Source organism: Scardinius erythrophthalmus (genome assembly GCF_964197995.2).
Source record: "Scardinius erythrophthalmus genome assembly, chromosome: 18".
Classification (NCBI taxonomy): domain Eukaryota; kingdom Metazoa; phylum Chordata; class Actinopteri; order Cypriniformes; family Leuciscidae; genus Scardinius; species Scardinius erythrophthalmus.
This window is the reverse complement of record NC_138238.1, coordinates 30,659,454-30,672,463: the sequence shown is the minus strand read 5'-3', so window position 1 is coordinate 30,672,463 and position 13,010 is coordinate 30,659,454. Positions and strand designations below refer to the sequence as shown.

The 13,010-nt window shown below is 35.6% G+C and overlaps 1 protein-coding gene across 1 annotated transcript in view; it reads left to right on the top strand.

The window, feature by feature from the left end:
• The first annotated feature begins 951 nt into the window (after positions 1-951).
• top2a (DNA topoisomerase II alpha) overlaps positions 952-13,010 on the top strand; it is a 46,096-nt gene continuing 34,037 nt past the window's right edge. The window contains exons 1-10 of the mRNA XM_081393683.1: positions 952-1,166; positions 3,112-3,258; positions 3,708-3,798; positions 5,980-6,043; positions 6,122-6,267; positions 6,348-6,445; positions 9,774-9,986; positions 10,089-10,262; positions 10,901-11,002; positions 11,083-11,220. Coding sequence (XP_081249809.1) covers positions 1,140-1,166; positions 3,112-3,258; positions 3,708-3,798; positions 5,980-6,043; positions 6,122-6,267; positions 6,348-6,445; positions 9,774-9,986; positions 10,089-10,262; positions 10,901-11,002; positions 11,083-11,220 — 1,200 coding nt within the window. The 5' untranslated portion in view covers positions 952-1,139. The remainder of the gene's footprint in view (positions 1,167-3,111; positions 3,259-3,707; positions 3,799-5,979; positions 6,044-6,121; positions 6,268-6,347; positions 6,446-9,773; positions 9,987-10,088; positions 10,263-10,900; positions 11,003-11,082; positions 11,221-13,010) is intronic.

The following is a 13,010-nucleotide window of genomic DNA, read 5'->3' as shown; positions in this document are numbered from 1 at the left end:
AAGGAGGCTGAGAGAGATGGAGAGAGAGAAGGGAGGGAGGGAGAGACACATGTGCATCATGAATCAATGTTATTACCACTCCAACAACCAATCAGCTTTTATACCCGTCACAGAGGAAATCTATCTGTGTGTCTGCTTCCATTTCACTTACAAATACATTTAAATTAAAAAAGGTACTTACGTGTCACTATGTATGGTAAATTTGCCTATATCTGGATTATCATCTTTAAAAATGCAATCACACAACTTCAAAAACATATAAAGCATAATTTTAATCTGCATAATAATAATAATAATAAAAGTTTTTACAATAGGCTAAATGTATAGGTGAAATCATGATTTCACATTCACTGACATAGGACAACAGTGTGTGTTGTGCATACACATATTTGCGTTGTACAAAGCACAAAATATTTTTATGGAATATTGCATTATTATAAATGATTCATCATTTATCACATCATCATCGTCATTATTATTAATTAATGTGCCCTAGTAATCGTTAATCAAAATAACTTCGATATTCTCTTCTTTGATGACAATCCAATGATCCAATCAGTTGCCGAGTCGCGCCCAACAATTATTATTTATTTTTTTCTTGTTCTAAAAGCCGGCAGAAAATATGCTTTTAATATGCATATAAAGTGTTATTTAATAAAATTTGTAATTTCATAGACTAAACGTTATACACATATAAATGTGATTTAACACATTTCATCCTCAAACTCAAATTTTTCGAATCTTTTCTCAATGTATGCCATTTTGATCGTTTGTTTGACCGTGAGAGAGACCGGAACAAAAATCTCATTGGATAAACGGATGTTATCTCTTTTGTTATTGGACCTATGAAAGCAGGCGGGTCCCTGTTTAAAATCTGTAACGCCATTGGTTAAGGATAAAAAAAAAAAACACACACCTTAGGGTGATTGGCCAGCGACTTTGGCGGGAGGAGGATACGTGTGTGATTTGAAATTTGAAAGGCGGTTAGTGAGACTCGTTGTTATAGTCGTGCGTGTGTTGGTGCATTAGTTCAGCCGCTCAGTCATAACTTTAATTCAGATAGTTTGAGGGATCGCCTAGTGATCAGGGATAGTGATTTGATAGCAGAAGACAAATCGTGCTAGAGGTAAACAGTGACAATGGCAGGAACAGAAGGACCCCTTAAGGTAAATTAATTCGAAATTAAAACTATCATTATCATAAGCACCGGACTCGTTAAAATGTGTATGACGTACTCATGCTTTTTATTAACAGCTTAAAATGAAAGATAACATTCAATTTGTTGTTATATCTTGCCCATGAGCAAATGGCTAACTTAAATCCTCGTCGTGATCGACTGATCTTGTTGTTCATTGTGTCCAAGTAACGTTAAGTTACTCAAAAAGTAGCTACTTTAGCGTTGAGATGTTAAGTTTTTACTTAAGTATATTAACGTTACCCTACTGTCAATATTTGGGTCATACTTTTGCTAGAGTTTAACGTTAACTGACATGTTTTTCGCTAGCGAACGTTCCGCTACTTTTTGCGTTGTGTATGGGGTTGGGTAGTATATAGCGTTGTTCTGTAGGCAATGAATGTAACGTTAACTAGACACATTTTTGCATTGCGTTGTTTGAAATATTGAGTATTTTGATGTTAGGAACGAGTTCAGTAATATTGATGCCTTATGAGTTACGTTAACGTAACGTTAGACCCTTACAGGATCGTTATCATAGTATTCAGTTCCCGCTACATTAGCATTCTATTGCTACAATAAACTGGTAACGTGGTGTTTGCTGCCTTGGTCACCGAGAAGGGGGAGAAAAAAATAATTGACACCGATTAAAAAAACTCCCTTTACCATTTCCCCACTAACATTACCTCTCCTTCTGGTCTCCTATGTCTATTAGCTTTAAGGCTAACAGTGTGCTGCTAAATGTTGACCAAAAACTTTTCTGAGATGCATGTTAAATTTTGCATTCATTCTCATTTGAGTAATTGATCCGCAATAGTGATGACACTGTTTGCACTCTTTCCAAATTTGTCTAAAATACTTTCTAGAATAAGACTGTCCCTCACCCTAATGACACCTTAACTTTTGAATTATAATCAGATTTTGTTCATTTTTTGGAGTGGGGTCACATTGACATTAATTGGATTTAGTAAACATTTAAAGGGATAGTTCACCCATGAATGAAAATGTTATCATCATTCATTCACCCTCAAGTTGTTCCAGAAATCTGTATTAGTTTCTTTCTTCTGTTGAACACAAAATATATTTTAAAGAATGTTGGTAACCAGACAGTTGACGACACCCATTGACTTCCATAGTATCTTTTTTTTCCTACTTTGGAAGTCAATGGATGCCTTCAATTGTCTGGTTACCAGCATTCTTTAAAATATTAGCCTATCTTTTGTGTTGATGGAAGAAAGAAACTCATACAGGTTTGGAACTACTTGAGGATGAGTAGGCTAAGTAATGACAATTTTAACTTGAGTGAACTAACCCTTTAAACCTTTTCTCAAGTTCCCCCCAAAAAACTTAAGATTGTATTTAACTTTCATGAACTGAATGTAATAAACAAATATTATATCTCTTTTTTGAAAACGTATTTGTTTTGTTTGCTTTCCTGAAGCTCAAACAGTGGAGCAAGGCGCTAACAATGCTAAGATCATGGGTTAGATTCAGCTAACTGAACCTAAATGAAATGATAAAAATGTATGCCTGCAATGTAAATTTCTTCAGATAAAAATAATCAGCTTAGTTGAGAATCTGGCATAAATGAAAAAAAAAAAAATGTTATATTTCAACTCACAGTGCAGCTGCCTTTAACAATGAAATGTATGATGCTCATAATCTCAACACTTTGTAGGCATTTTCGTGACCCCAAATGAGAAGGTCACAGAATTTCAAGACTACTATGTTAAGAAGTATTTACTTCAACTCAGAATGGTCTAAACTGACCAGGCAGCAACATAATGTGAAGATTAAAATCGTTGGACTGGTTGCTGTTATGTTACATATTGTCCTTTGCCCCACATCTTCTATATCTCAATTTCTGAGAAAAAAAAAAAAAAAAAGCCATCAATCTTACCATGAATAATAATTGTTGTAACATTTGTGTCTTTCAGAGTTTGTTTGAGAATAAGGCTCTCAGTAAGCATAAGAAAGATGAGAAGCGGCTGTCTGTGGAGCGGATCTATCAGAAGAAGACCCAGCTGGAGCATATCCTGCTCCGGCCTGACACCTACATCGGCTCTGTGGAGCCCGTCACTCAGGTAGAGATCATCCATTTGTGCTGAGAGAGATCATAATGTTTATTAGGGGCACCAGTACCAGTACACTGTTTAAGTATAACGCATACTGCCCCATGACACGTTTCATTAATACTAAAGAATAATCGTTCTGCTATTGTTCTACTACACTTTACTTGAGCAAGAAATTTTGTTAAGCTGTTCTGTAAAAGTCATGTGTACAAGTAACCAAATTAAAACGCTGAATCTCCTTAATCTGTGGAGAAGACTCTCATATTTTCTAAAACAGACTTTCAGCAAAAGTTTATTCCATTTAAATGTAAAGGTTGTTCATTGCGAGTTAATCCTAAAATAATTCTGCAATGTAAAGGTGCTTTGATTTGTAAACATTTTAGATTGAAATGCCATCCCAACGACCCATAGAAATGGCATAAAATTACCCAACGTTTCTTCACTTTCTTTTTCCTGTTTAGCAAATGTGGGTGTTTGATGAGGATGTGGGGATGAACTGCAGAGACATCACATTTGTTCCAGGACTCTACAAGATCTATGATGAGATTCTGGGTGAGTTTTGTCATGTGGTAAAGTGAATCTCATGTAGTCTGCAGCTAACAGTTTTTACTAATGGACTAGTCTTACCGTTATTAGAACGATTAAGCAACTATTCTAAAGATCATTTATTCTAAATTCTGTCATTTACTCGCCCTCATGTCGTTTCAAACTCATAAGACTTTTGACTAGGGCTGTCAAAAGATTAATCGCATCCAAAATAAAAGTTTGTGTTTACATAATATATGTGTGTGTACTCTGTATAATTATTTTGTATATATAAATACACACACATGCATGTATATATTTAAGAAATATTTGCATACATATACTGTATATATTTATATATAAATATAATTTTTTTATATATAAATTACACATTTTTCTTAAATATATACAAGCATGTGTGTGTATTTATATATACAAATTTAATTATACACAGTACACACACATATATTATTTAAACACAAACTTTTATTTTGGATGCGATTAATCGCGATTAATCTTTTGACAGCCCTACTTTTGACAGCCCTACTTTTGACATAAACAAACATGGAAATTTTTATTGGAACCTGACAGAAATCGGTCCCTCCATGTAAAGTCCACGCAAACAAAACTCATAAAATCATCAATCATAAAAACATGATAACATTAATCCATATAAATTAAGCGGTTCAATAAGTCTCCTGAAGTGAAATAATTGCTTTATATAATAAACCGATTTAATTGATGCGTTTATTCACATAAACATTAATTAAAGGAGAACTCTGGTTCTAACATTGAGCTCATTTTTTTGTAAATTTGGAGTGCTGTCAATACAGAGAACAACGACAAAAATCGGTGTTGCCTACACCGTGTTATCCTCTTTTTAAAATTTGCAACCTGTTGACTTCAATGGGGCAAGTTTTAAACCAGCTTTTAGCCTCTTAAAGGGATACTCCACTTTTTTCGGAAATATGCTCATTTTACAACTTCCCCAGAGTTAAACAGATGAGTTTTACCGTTTTAGAATCCATTCAGCCGAACTCCGGGTCTGACGGTACCACTTTTAGCATAGCTTAGCATAGATCATTGATTCTGACGAGCCCAGTAGCATTTCTTTCAAAATGACCAAAGAGTTTCAATATTTTTCCTATTTAAAACTTGACTCTTCTGTAGTTAAACCGTGTACTAAGATCGACGGGAAATGAAAAGTTGCGATTTTCTAAGCCTATATGGCTAGGAACTACTCTCATTTCGGCGTAATAATCAAGGAACTGTGCGGCCGTACCATGGGTGCAGCAGGCGTAGTGATATGACGCAGCGCCTAAAAATAGTCCCCAGCTCGGTAACTTCTTCCAACGTGACCGGGACTAAGTTTGTCTAACCTATTAGACCTATTTTCAGGCGCTGCGTCATATCAAGAAATGCTACTGGGCTCGTCAGAATCAATAATCTATGCTTAGCTATGTTAAAACTGGTACCGTCAGACCCGGAGTTCGGCTGAATGGATTCTAAAACGGTAAAACTCATCTGTTTAACTCTGGGGGAGTTGTAAAATGAGCATATTTCCGAAAAAAGTGGAATATCCCTTTAACATCCTTGATGTGTCATTACAAGTGCACAGCTAATGTGAGTGATTCCTTCAGAGTGATCACGGGTGAATCTGACTGCAGTAGATGTGAAAGATATGAATAAAAATGATGTTATTTCAGCCAGCGCACATACCTGTATTTACATCCTGTTTTCGGTCGAAGTCCACAGTAGTCGATTGTCGAGTTCACGCGCGTGATCATAGGTAACTAAACCTATGCGTGTGAACTCGACAATCGATTACTATGGACTTCGACCGAAAACAGGATGTAAATACAGGTATGTGCGCTAGCTACCGTACCATGCAGTGGAAAAGCGCCATAAGAGGCTAAAAGCAGGTTTAAAACTTGCCCCATTGAAGTCAACAGGGTGCACATTTTAAAAAGAGGATGTAGGCAACACGGTGTAGGCAACACCGATTTTTGTCGTTGTTCTCTGTATTGACAGCACTCCAAGTTTACAAAAAAAAAAATTGGAGTTCTCCTTTAACACATACATAGAACACATCAAATGTGGTAAAAGGAAGCAAGCAGGTTTGAACGTTGACTCAGTTTTGACCTTATGAAAAGATGTCATGCTCAGATGATTGCTGCTTGAGTGTAATATTCACTCTCTGATTCATAGTGAATGCTGCTGATAACAAACAGAGGGACAAGGCTATGAACTGCATCAAGGTCAATATTGACCCGTAAGTAATGCACATGCTCTGGCTGGTCAGTGTTGTAGATCGAGAGGACGTCTAAGTGGTGTGTGTTTGTGTGTGCAGTGAAAATAACACCATCAGTGTGTGGAACAACGGGAAGGGTATTCCTGTGGTTGAGCACAAAGTGGAAAAGGTGTATGTTCCTGCCCTGATCTTCGGCCAGCTCCTGACCTCCAGTAACTATGATGATGATGAGAAGAAGGTCACAGGTAAGGTTGCGCTGGAAGTGAATGGATTTATTTCAAAGCACTAGACTTAATGGGTTTTTGTAATCGTGTGTTGTCATCAGGTGGCCGCAACGGATATGGTGCAAAGCTATGTAATATCTTCAGCTCTAAGTTCACTGTCGAGACCGCCTGTCGAGAGTCAAAACATTGTTTCAAACAGGTAGGCCTGATACCTGACCGCTCCAAGCATGTTAAAAGAGAACTGCCTCAATTTTATTTTTTATATATTAGTTGTAGATCATTTAATTATATTATATCTATGTATTAATAATACAAGTATGCACTAGTATTGTTTTGAATTATTAATCCAAAACAGTGAGTGCCATGATGCCAATTTGTATTATGATCACTGATCTATAATGAACAACTGGTTTTCTTATGACTTAATGTGACACCATCGTGCTGCCATATTGGGTTCCCACACATTCTAATGAATTGGAAATCATCTGCTTTAATAGTGAACATTACATAACCTAACAAGTTTATATCTGAACAGGGATGTGATTGTGGATGGGACGATTACCAGTTTCACTATAAACCACGATAAAATGTACTGACGGTTAGAATTATTGTTTAAAATTTAATTATCATTAAAACTGTATTTGATTATCGCGATTTTAATGAAACACTGTAAATCCTGTCCAGCCAGCAAAAGTCTGATGCAAGCGCAGCGTGCAATGTTGTTGTTTTTTATTCGAGAAGGAATGGCGGAAGCCAGTGACCGTGCTCGGGAGATTTTTAAGAGGACCAAATCTGAGGTGTGGTCATATTTTGGTGTTTACAAAAGTCCTGAGTGAAACTTAATCGAGGATGGTCACTACAATAGGGTGGAAACACTTCAAATCTGCCAAGTCGTCTTGTGTGACCATTTATAGTGAACGCAAGGCAAGTTAACTTTGACCTCAATACCGAAACTCCGTCTGGGAAATAATTTGGCACAAAATGTTGTTTTGAGTTGAAATATTTTCTCACTCACTTGAAATAAACGTGAAGCTTCCGCGAAGAAAAAGTGACTTTGAGCCAAAGACAAACGATCAAGTTCAAACAAGACTATTAAGAGTGACATTTAAGGGATAATAATGTATATCATTGTACACTTATTACACAGATTTTTTTTTTTTACCACATAATTATGCGAACATATTGAATTGAGATTAATGTTTTAAATCTTACCTGTTTATAAATCCATTTTGTACAGCGTACAAAACAATCGTCCAAAAACTGAGACGCAAGACGGCAAGTTGTATTTAAATGAAACGAGAGAGCGCGTCCGTTGCGATACATGGATGTGCGCTGTGTTATAATGCGTTGCTATTGACAACAGTCATTATAAGGAAGGAAATGCCAAAGAATATAATCTTGCTTAAAAAAGTTCATAGAGCTGCTCGTTTTATTTGTTTGTTGATTTTCAAACATTGAACTGTTTTTAGTGTGAGCATCAGTTCTTTTTGAACACTTTCATCTCGTTTTAACAAAACCATGATAATATTGATAATCACGATAGTTTTGGTCACTATAATCGTGATATGAAATTTTCATACCGTCCCATCATAGTGTAATTGTTACTTTGTTGTTCGTTTTATTACTAACTATTTCAAATCAGTCGCTCTGACTTTTTACATCTAAATTTACAGATTGCATATAAAATAGCACTGTGCTGACAGTGATATTTCATTTTTATGAATAAATAGGATAAGTTAATATTACAAACTAGAGCTGAAACAACTAATCGATTTAATCGATTAAAATCGATTATTAAAATAGTTGTCAACTAATTTAGTCATCGATTAGTTGCTAAATAACTTTAATTTGCCGTGAGCGGCTCATTTCGTGCATATTTTAAATCTGCGGTGACCAAAGTGTGGCAGTAATGAGCCACCGGAGGTTTTACTCAGCCAGTACTGCAGAAGAAGTAGCGAATAGCCAATAGCTGGCCTCGTTTTATGTCAGGTGCTTCCCGCACACAGTCTCTCTCTGCAGCATTCAGCGAGATGGCAGAGGCAGGCGGCAGTGGAGTAAGCTCGATAAAGAAAAAGAAAAAAGCGGAAGATAAAACTAATCAAACAAAGTCATCCAAAGTGTGCAAAATCATGGGAGAAGAGAAGTGTCACACCATGAAATGTAAACAGAAAAAAAACAAGCAATGCATTCGGCAGTTTAGGATATCGCACAAGATTTGTCAGCAAAGAAAATATTTCATCACTGGAGAGGTTTTTTTTTTTCTACACCATTGTATCAATTGATTTTGATTATATGCGCGAGGGAGAGAGAGAGCAAGACAGCGCTCGGGTGAGTGCGCGTGCGCGGCCGGGGCTCTCTCTCTGCTCGTTCTTATATATGCCCTGTCAAGCGTGCCCTGTTAAACTGACAGGACTTAAAAACACATGCAAATGATACACTTTTACTCTATGATGGTTAAACTCTGCAATTAATAATTTTTTCTCGGAACTAATGTTTTGGTAGGAACGAAAGTTTACATCGTATGTTTCTCCGGAATCAGCCAGCGCGAAGGGCATCTATTTTTTTATTTTTTTTATTAAATGTCAGTCACATACAAATGATAGATTTTGCGAAGGACATCTATATTGCTGCCGTTTGCCGCTGCACCGCATCATAGGTCATTACCATAAAGTTGAGCTACTTTCAACTTTCTGATTGATTTCACAGCATAAGCTATAAAGCTGTTTCCTATATAAGGAATAAGCTATAAGCTGTGTGTTTACAGGAAACAAAATAATAAAATGCAATTTACTGCAACTGTATTCTGTTTTATTCTTATTCTTCGTGAAAATATGTTCTGCAAGATTCCTTAATAAGCTTTGTTCGGGATGTTAAACTACTTTAGGAGCCCTAAGGACTGCCATGGTGAAAACATTATTTGAAATCTCTTTGTGAAATTTGCTAGAGTACGTATGGGTCAGTGTTTTGATTGCAGAAGAGTTCGACAAAGGATGACTAACACATAATAAAACAGCTCCAGGTATGTTTTTGATGAGGATATGACAATGCAAAATGGTTAAAATCTCTAAAAAGTCTGTTGAATGATAAAGACTCTTTGTTAATAATTCACTTGGGAAAAAATGGGCAAAACTAAAACATAAGTAGATAAACCGATTAATCGTAAAAAATAATCGACCGATTAATCGATTATCAAAATAATCGTTAGTTGCAGCCCTATTACAAACTGTTTTTCTGACCATAAACATTAAATGTTCACAGTAACCATTTATATACCTATATCCTAAAATCTAGTCTTGTTCAAATGCTTCCTACCGGGTCAATCAGCTTTTAGTCATTGATGCCCTCTGGTTGTTGGGAATATCAATATGGCTGCTCGAACACTTGATGCTTAACTGCATGCTGGCAGTCCAGTTATATTTGGAGATCAGTGATTATCATGTGATTTAATGGTGTCAACTGTTGATCAGAATGTGATTTGCCTTGACTTGGAACAAAAGTGGTAAAGTGTTTTAATCTTTTCCCCAAAGACATGGTTTGATAACATGAACCGAGCAGGCGAGTCTAAGATCAAACCCTTCGATGGTGATGACTACACCTGCATCACATTCAATCCAGACCTGGCAAAGTTTAAAATGCAGGCTTTGGATAAAGATACCGTGGCGTTGCTAACTCGACGAGCATATGACATCGCTGGGGCCACTAAGGGCGTCCGTGTCTATCTGAATGGCAAGAAACTGCCAGTGAGTAGATGATTGGGTTTTGCACTTGGACCTCATGAATTTTTCTGTTTATATCACTGTATTTAAACATTTTTCCTAAGTTTAAGTTTCTTTATCTTTCAGGTGAATGGTTTCCGTAGCTACGTGGACCTTTATCTGAAGGACAAGGTGGATGAGACTGGTTCTCCCCTGACGATAGTCCACGAGAGTGTGAATGAACGCTGGGAGGTGTGCCTTACCCTTAGTGATAAAGGGTTCCAGCAAGTCAGCTTTGTTAACGGCATTGCCACAACAAAGGTAAACGTCATCAGGTTTACAACATGGCATTGTTGTTGGGGTTTAGCGTTTAATTTTGTCATACTGTTTGATTTTTAATATATTTGTAATGAAATCTAATTTCTGTCCCTGTTTACTCAAAGGTTTGATGCTTAAGTTTCCTTAATAGTAGTAATAGTCCATAATAATTATAGCAGTTTAATCCCAAGTCTACTGAAGAGAAATTATTGCTTGATCTATTGATTTTATTTTATTTTATTGACATTTGAACATTTATCAACACACAACAAATTGCTTGACATGAGAGAACAAACCCGATTGATTTCCTTAAATTCTTGCAGAATTTCTTCATGACAAGGGTTTTATTTAATTCTTGCGAAATCTCTGTGACAAGAACAATGTCAACACAAATCTAACCGACACAAATCTAACCGGAATGGCACAGTGGAAAGGTGTCATGCTGTTTTTTTTATTTTTTTTATTTATTTATTTTTTTATTTTTTTTTATTTTTGCTGATGAACAGAAGTGATCCGTTTTGGATGTAATAATTTAGAGTTAACCTGTAAACATATGTGGACATAATATGCCTATTTAATCTGTCTCAGATACTGTAAATTGACAGAGGAAATTGCTTTCAATACAGTGTTTTGTGTTTTAGGGTGGCAGACACACAGACTATGTCGCAGACCAGATTGTGTCCAAACTGATTGAAGTTGTTAAAAAGAAGAACAAGGCTGGAGTGGCTGTCAAACCTTTCCAGGTACATACAGTTTATCAGCAAACCTTAAAAAATTTAAGGATTATGGCTCTCTGGTTGACCTGGTTGAACTGTGTGTGCAGGTGAAGAATCACATGTGGTTGTTTGTGAACTGTCTGATTGAGAACCCCAGCTTTGACTCTCAGACCAAAGAGAACATGACCTTGCAGCAGAAGAATTTCGGTTCCACCTGCTCTCTTAGTGATAAGTTCATTAAACAGGTGAGAATGTGACATAATGTGACACTTTAATCATTCATTTTGAATTGAGCCTGAACCATGCTGAATGGGATAATTAAAGTGCTTGTAGTCTGCATATAATTATTGCTGTCGTGATCAATAGGAAATAAACATCTCTATTGAGATGTAACATCTCTATTGTAACTTGTCAGAAGTACAGATATTTCAGTACCAAGTCAGAAGTTTAAAAAATGTAACCAAACTTGCCGCCTTTTAGTACTGAGTACCTTCTCAATTCAGTCTCTGTAGATAGGCGGCTGATTTTAAACATTTCTATGCATATTTTTGTGAGCTCCTTGAAATGGGTCATATGATTCTATTTTAAAAATGCATTATTTTGTTTTATTGGGTGTAATAGAATAGGTTAGCATGCTTTTAATGTTCAAAAACATTACTTTTCACATATTATACATTATTGCTGATTTCTGCAAAGCCTCTCCTTCTGAAAAGCTGTGTTCTGATTGGCCAGCTGACCTAGTGCATTGTGATTAGCCAAACACCTCCAGTGTGTGTCTGAAATGTAATACCCCTTATCATAATTGAGAGCTTCAGATTCTGAAAATGCGGACAATCGATCGGGAACAAACTTTGCAAGCACGACTTGAGGGTTTCAACCCCTCGGTTGAAATCATGTTCCGGGAGGGGGCATTGCAATACGACTGAAAGGGCATGTGCTATTAGCGATTACTGGATGTGACTGTGAGTGCAGAGAAAACAAATCGCGCATGCATTATAAAGGCACCTCGCAAACAGTTTGCAAGTGTCAAATAGTATTTTTCACAGCTTAAAGGCATGGTTCACCCAAAAATTTAAATTACCCCATGATTTATTCACCCTCAAGCCATCCTAGGTGTATATGACATTCTTCTTTCAGACGAATACAATCAGAGTTATAATAAATTGTTAAATTATATTAAGCTAGATGTTTTAGTACATACAGCCATTCACTCCCATTATCAAGCGTGGAAGAGCCAGGGCATTTTTTTTTTATATATATATATATAATATATATTAACTCCAATTGTATCGCCTGAAAGGAGAATGACACTCATTTTAGTTAAGATATGCAATGATAAATTTGAATATGGATATGTATTCTTTTACTTTTATATGTAGTAGTGGTGGGTGATATGACAAATCTCATCATGATTTTTTTTTTTTTTTTTTTTCAGGAAAATCGTGATTCATGATTTTATCACAATTCCTTTTGTTGTTTTTACTATTTTGCAAGTGACTGAGCATTACAGCCAAAATAATCTCCCTATTTTAAAAACAGCCTTACAAAAATATGAAAATTTAAATATATAACATGAACATTTTGGCATGAACATAAAAATCTTTATTTTTCTTTCTTAAAAAATAAGAACAAAAATACACATTACATAAACACAACTTAATATACAACTGAATTAAACAGGTTTTTTTTTTTTTTTAGTTACTGTAGGTGTATTTAACAGTAGCGTTGAAAGAAATTAAATGAACAAATATAAAAAATAAAACACTACATAGACTTTACTGTATAGATTATACATTGATTCTTATTAAAGCTACTATTAAATTTCTCAGTTAACAGCAGTTTTTAATTTTTTTTTATTAACATTTAAAGGGATAGTTCCCCCAAAAATGAAAACTCATTTACTCTTAAGTTGTTTTAAACCTGAATAAGTTACTTTCTTCTGTTGAAAATAAGTTATTTTGAGGAATGTGGGTAACCAAACAATTTTATATATATATATATATATATATATATATATATATATATATATATATAT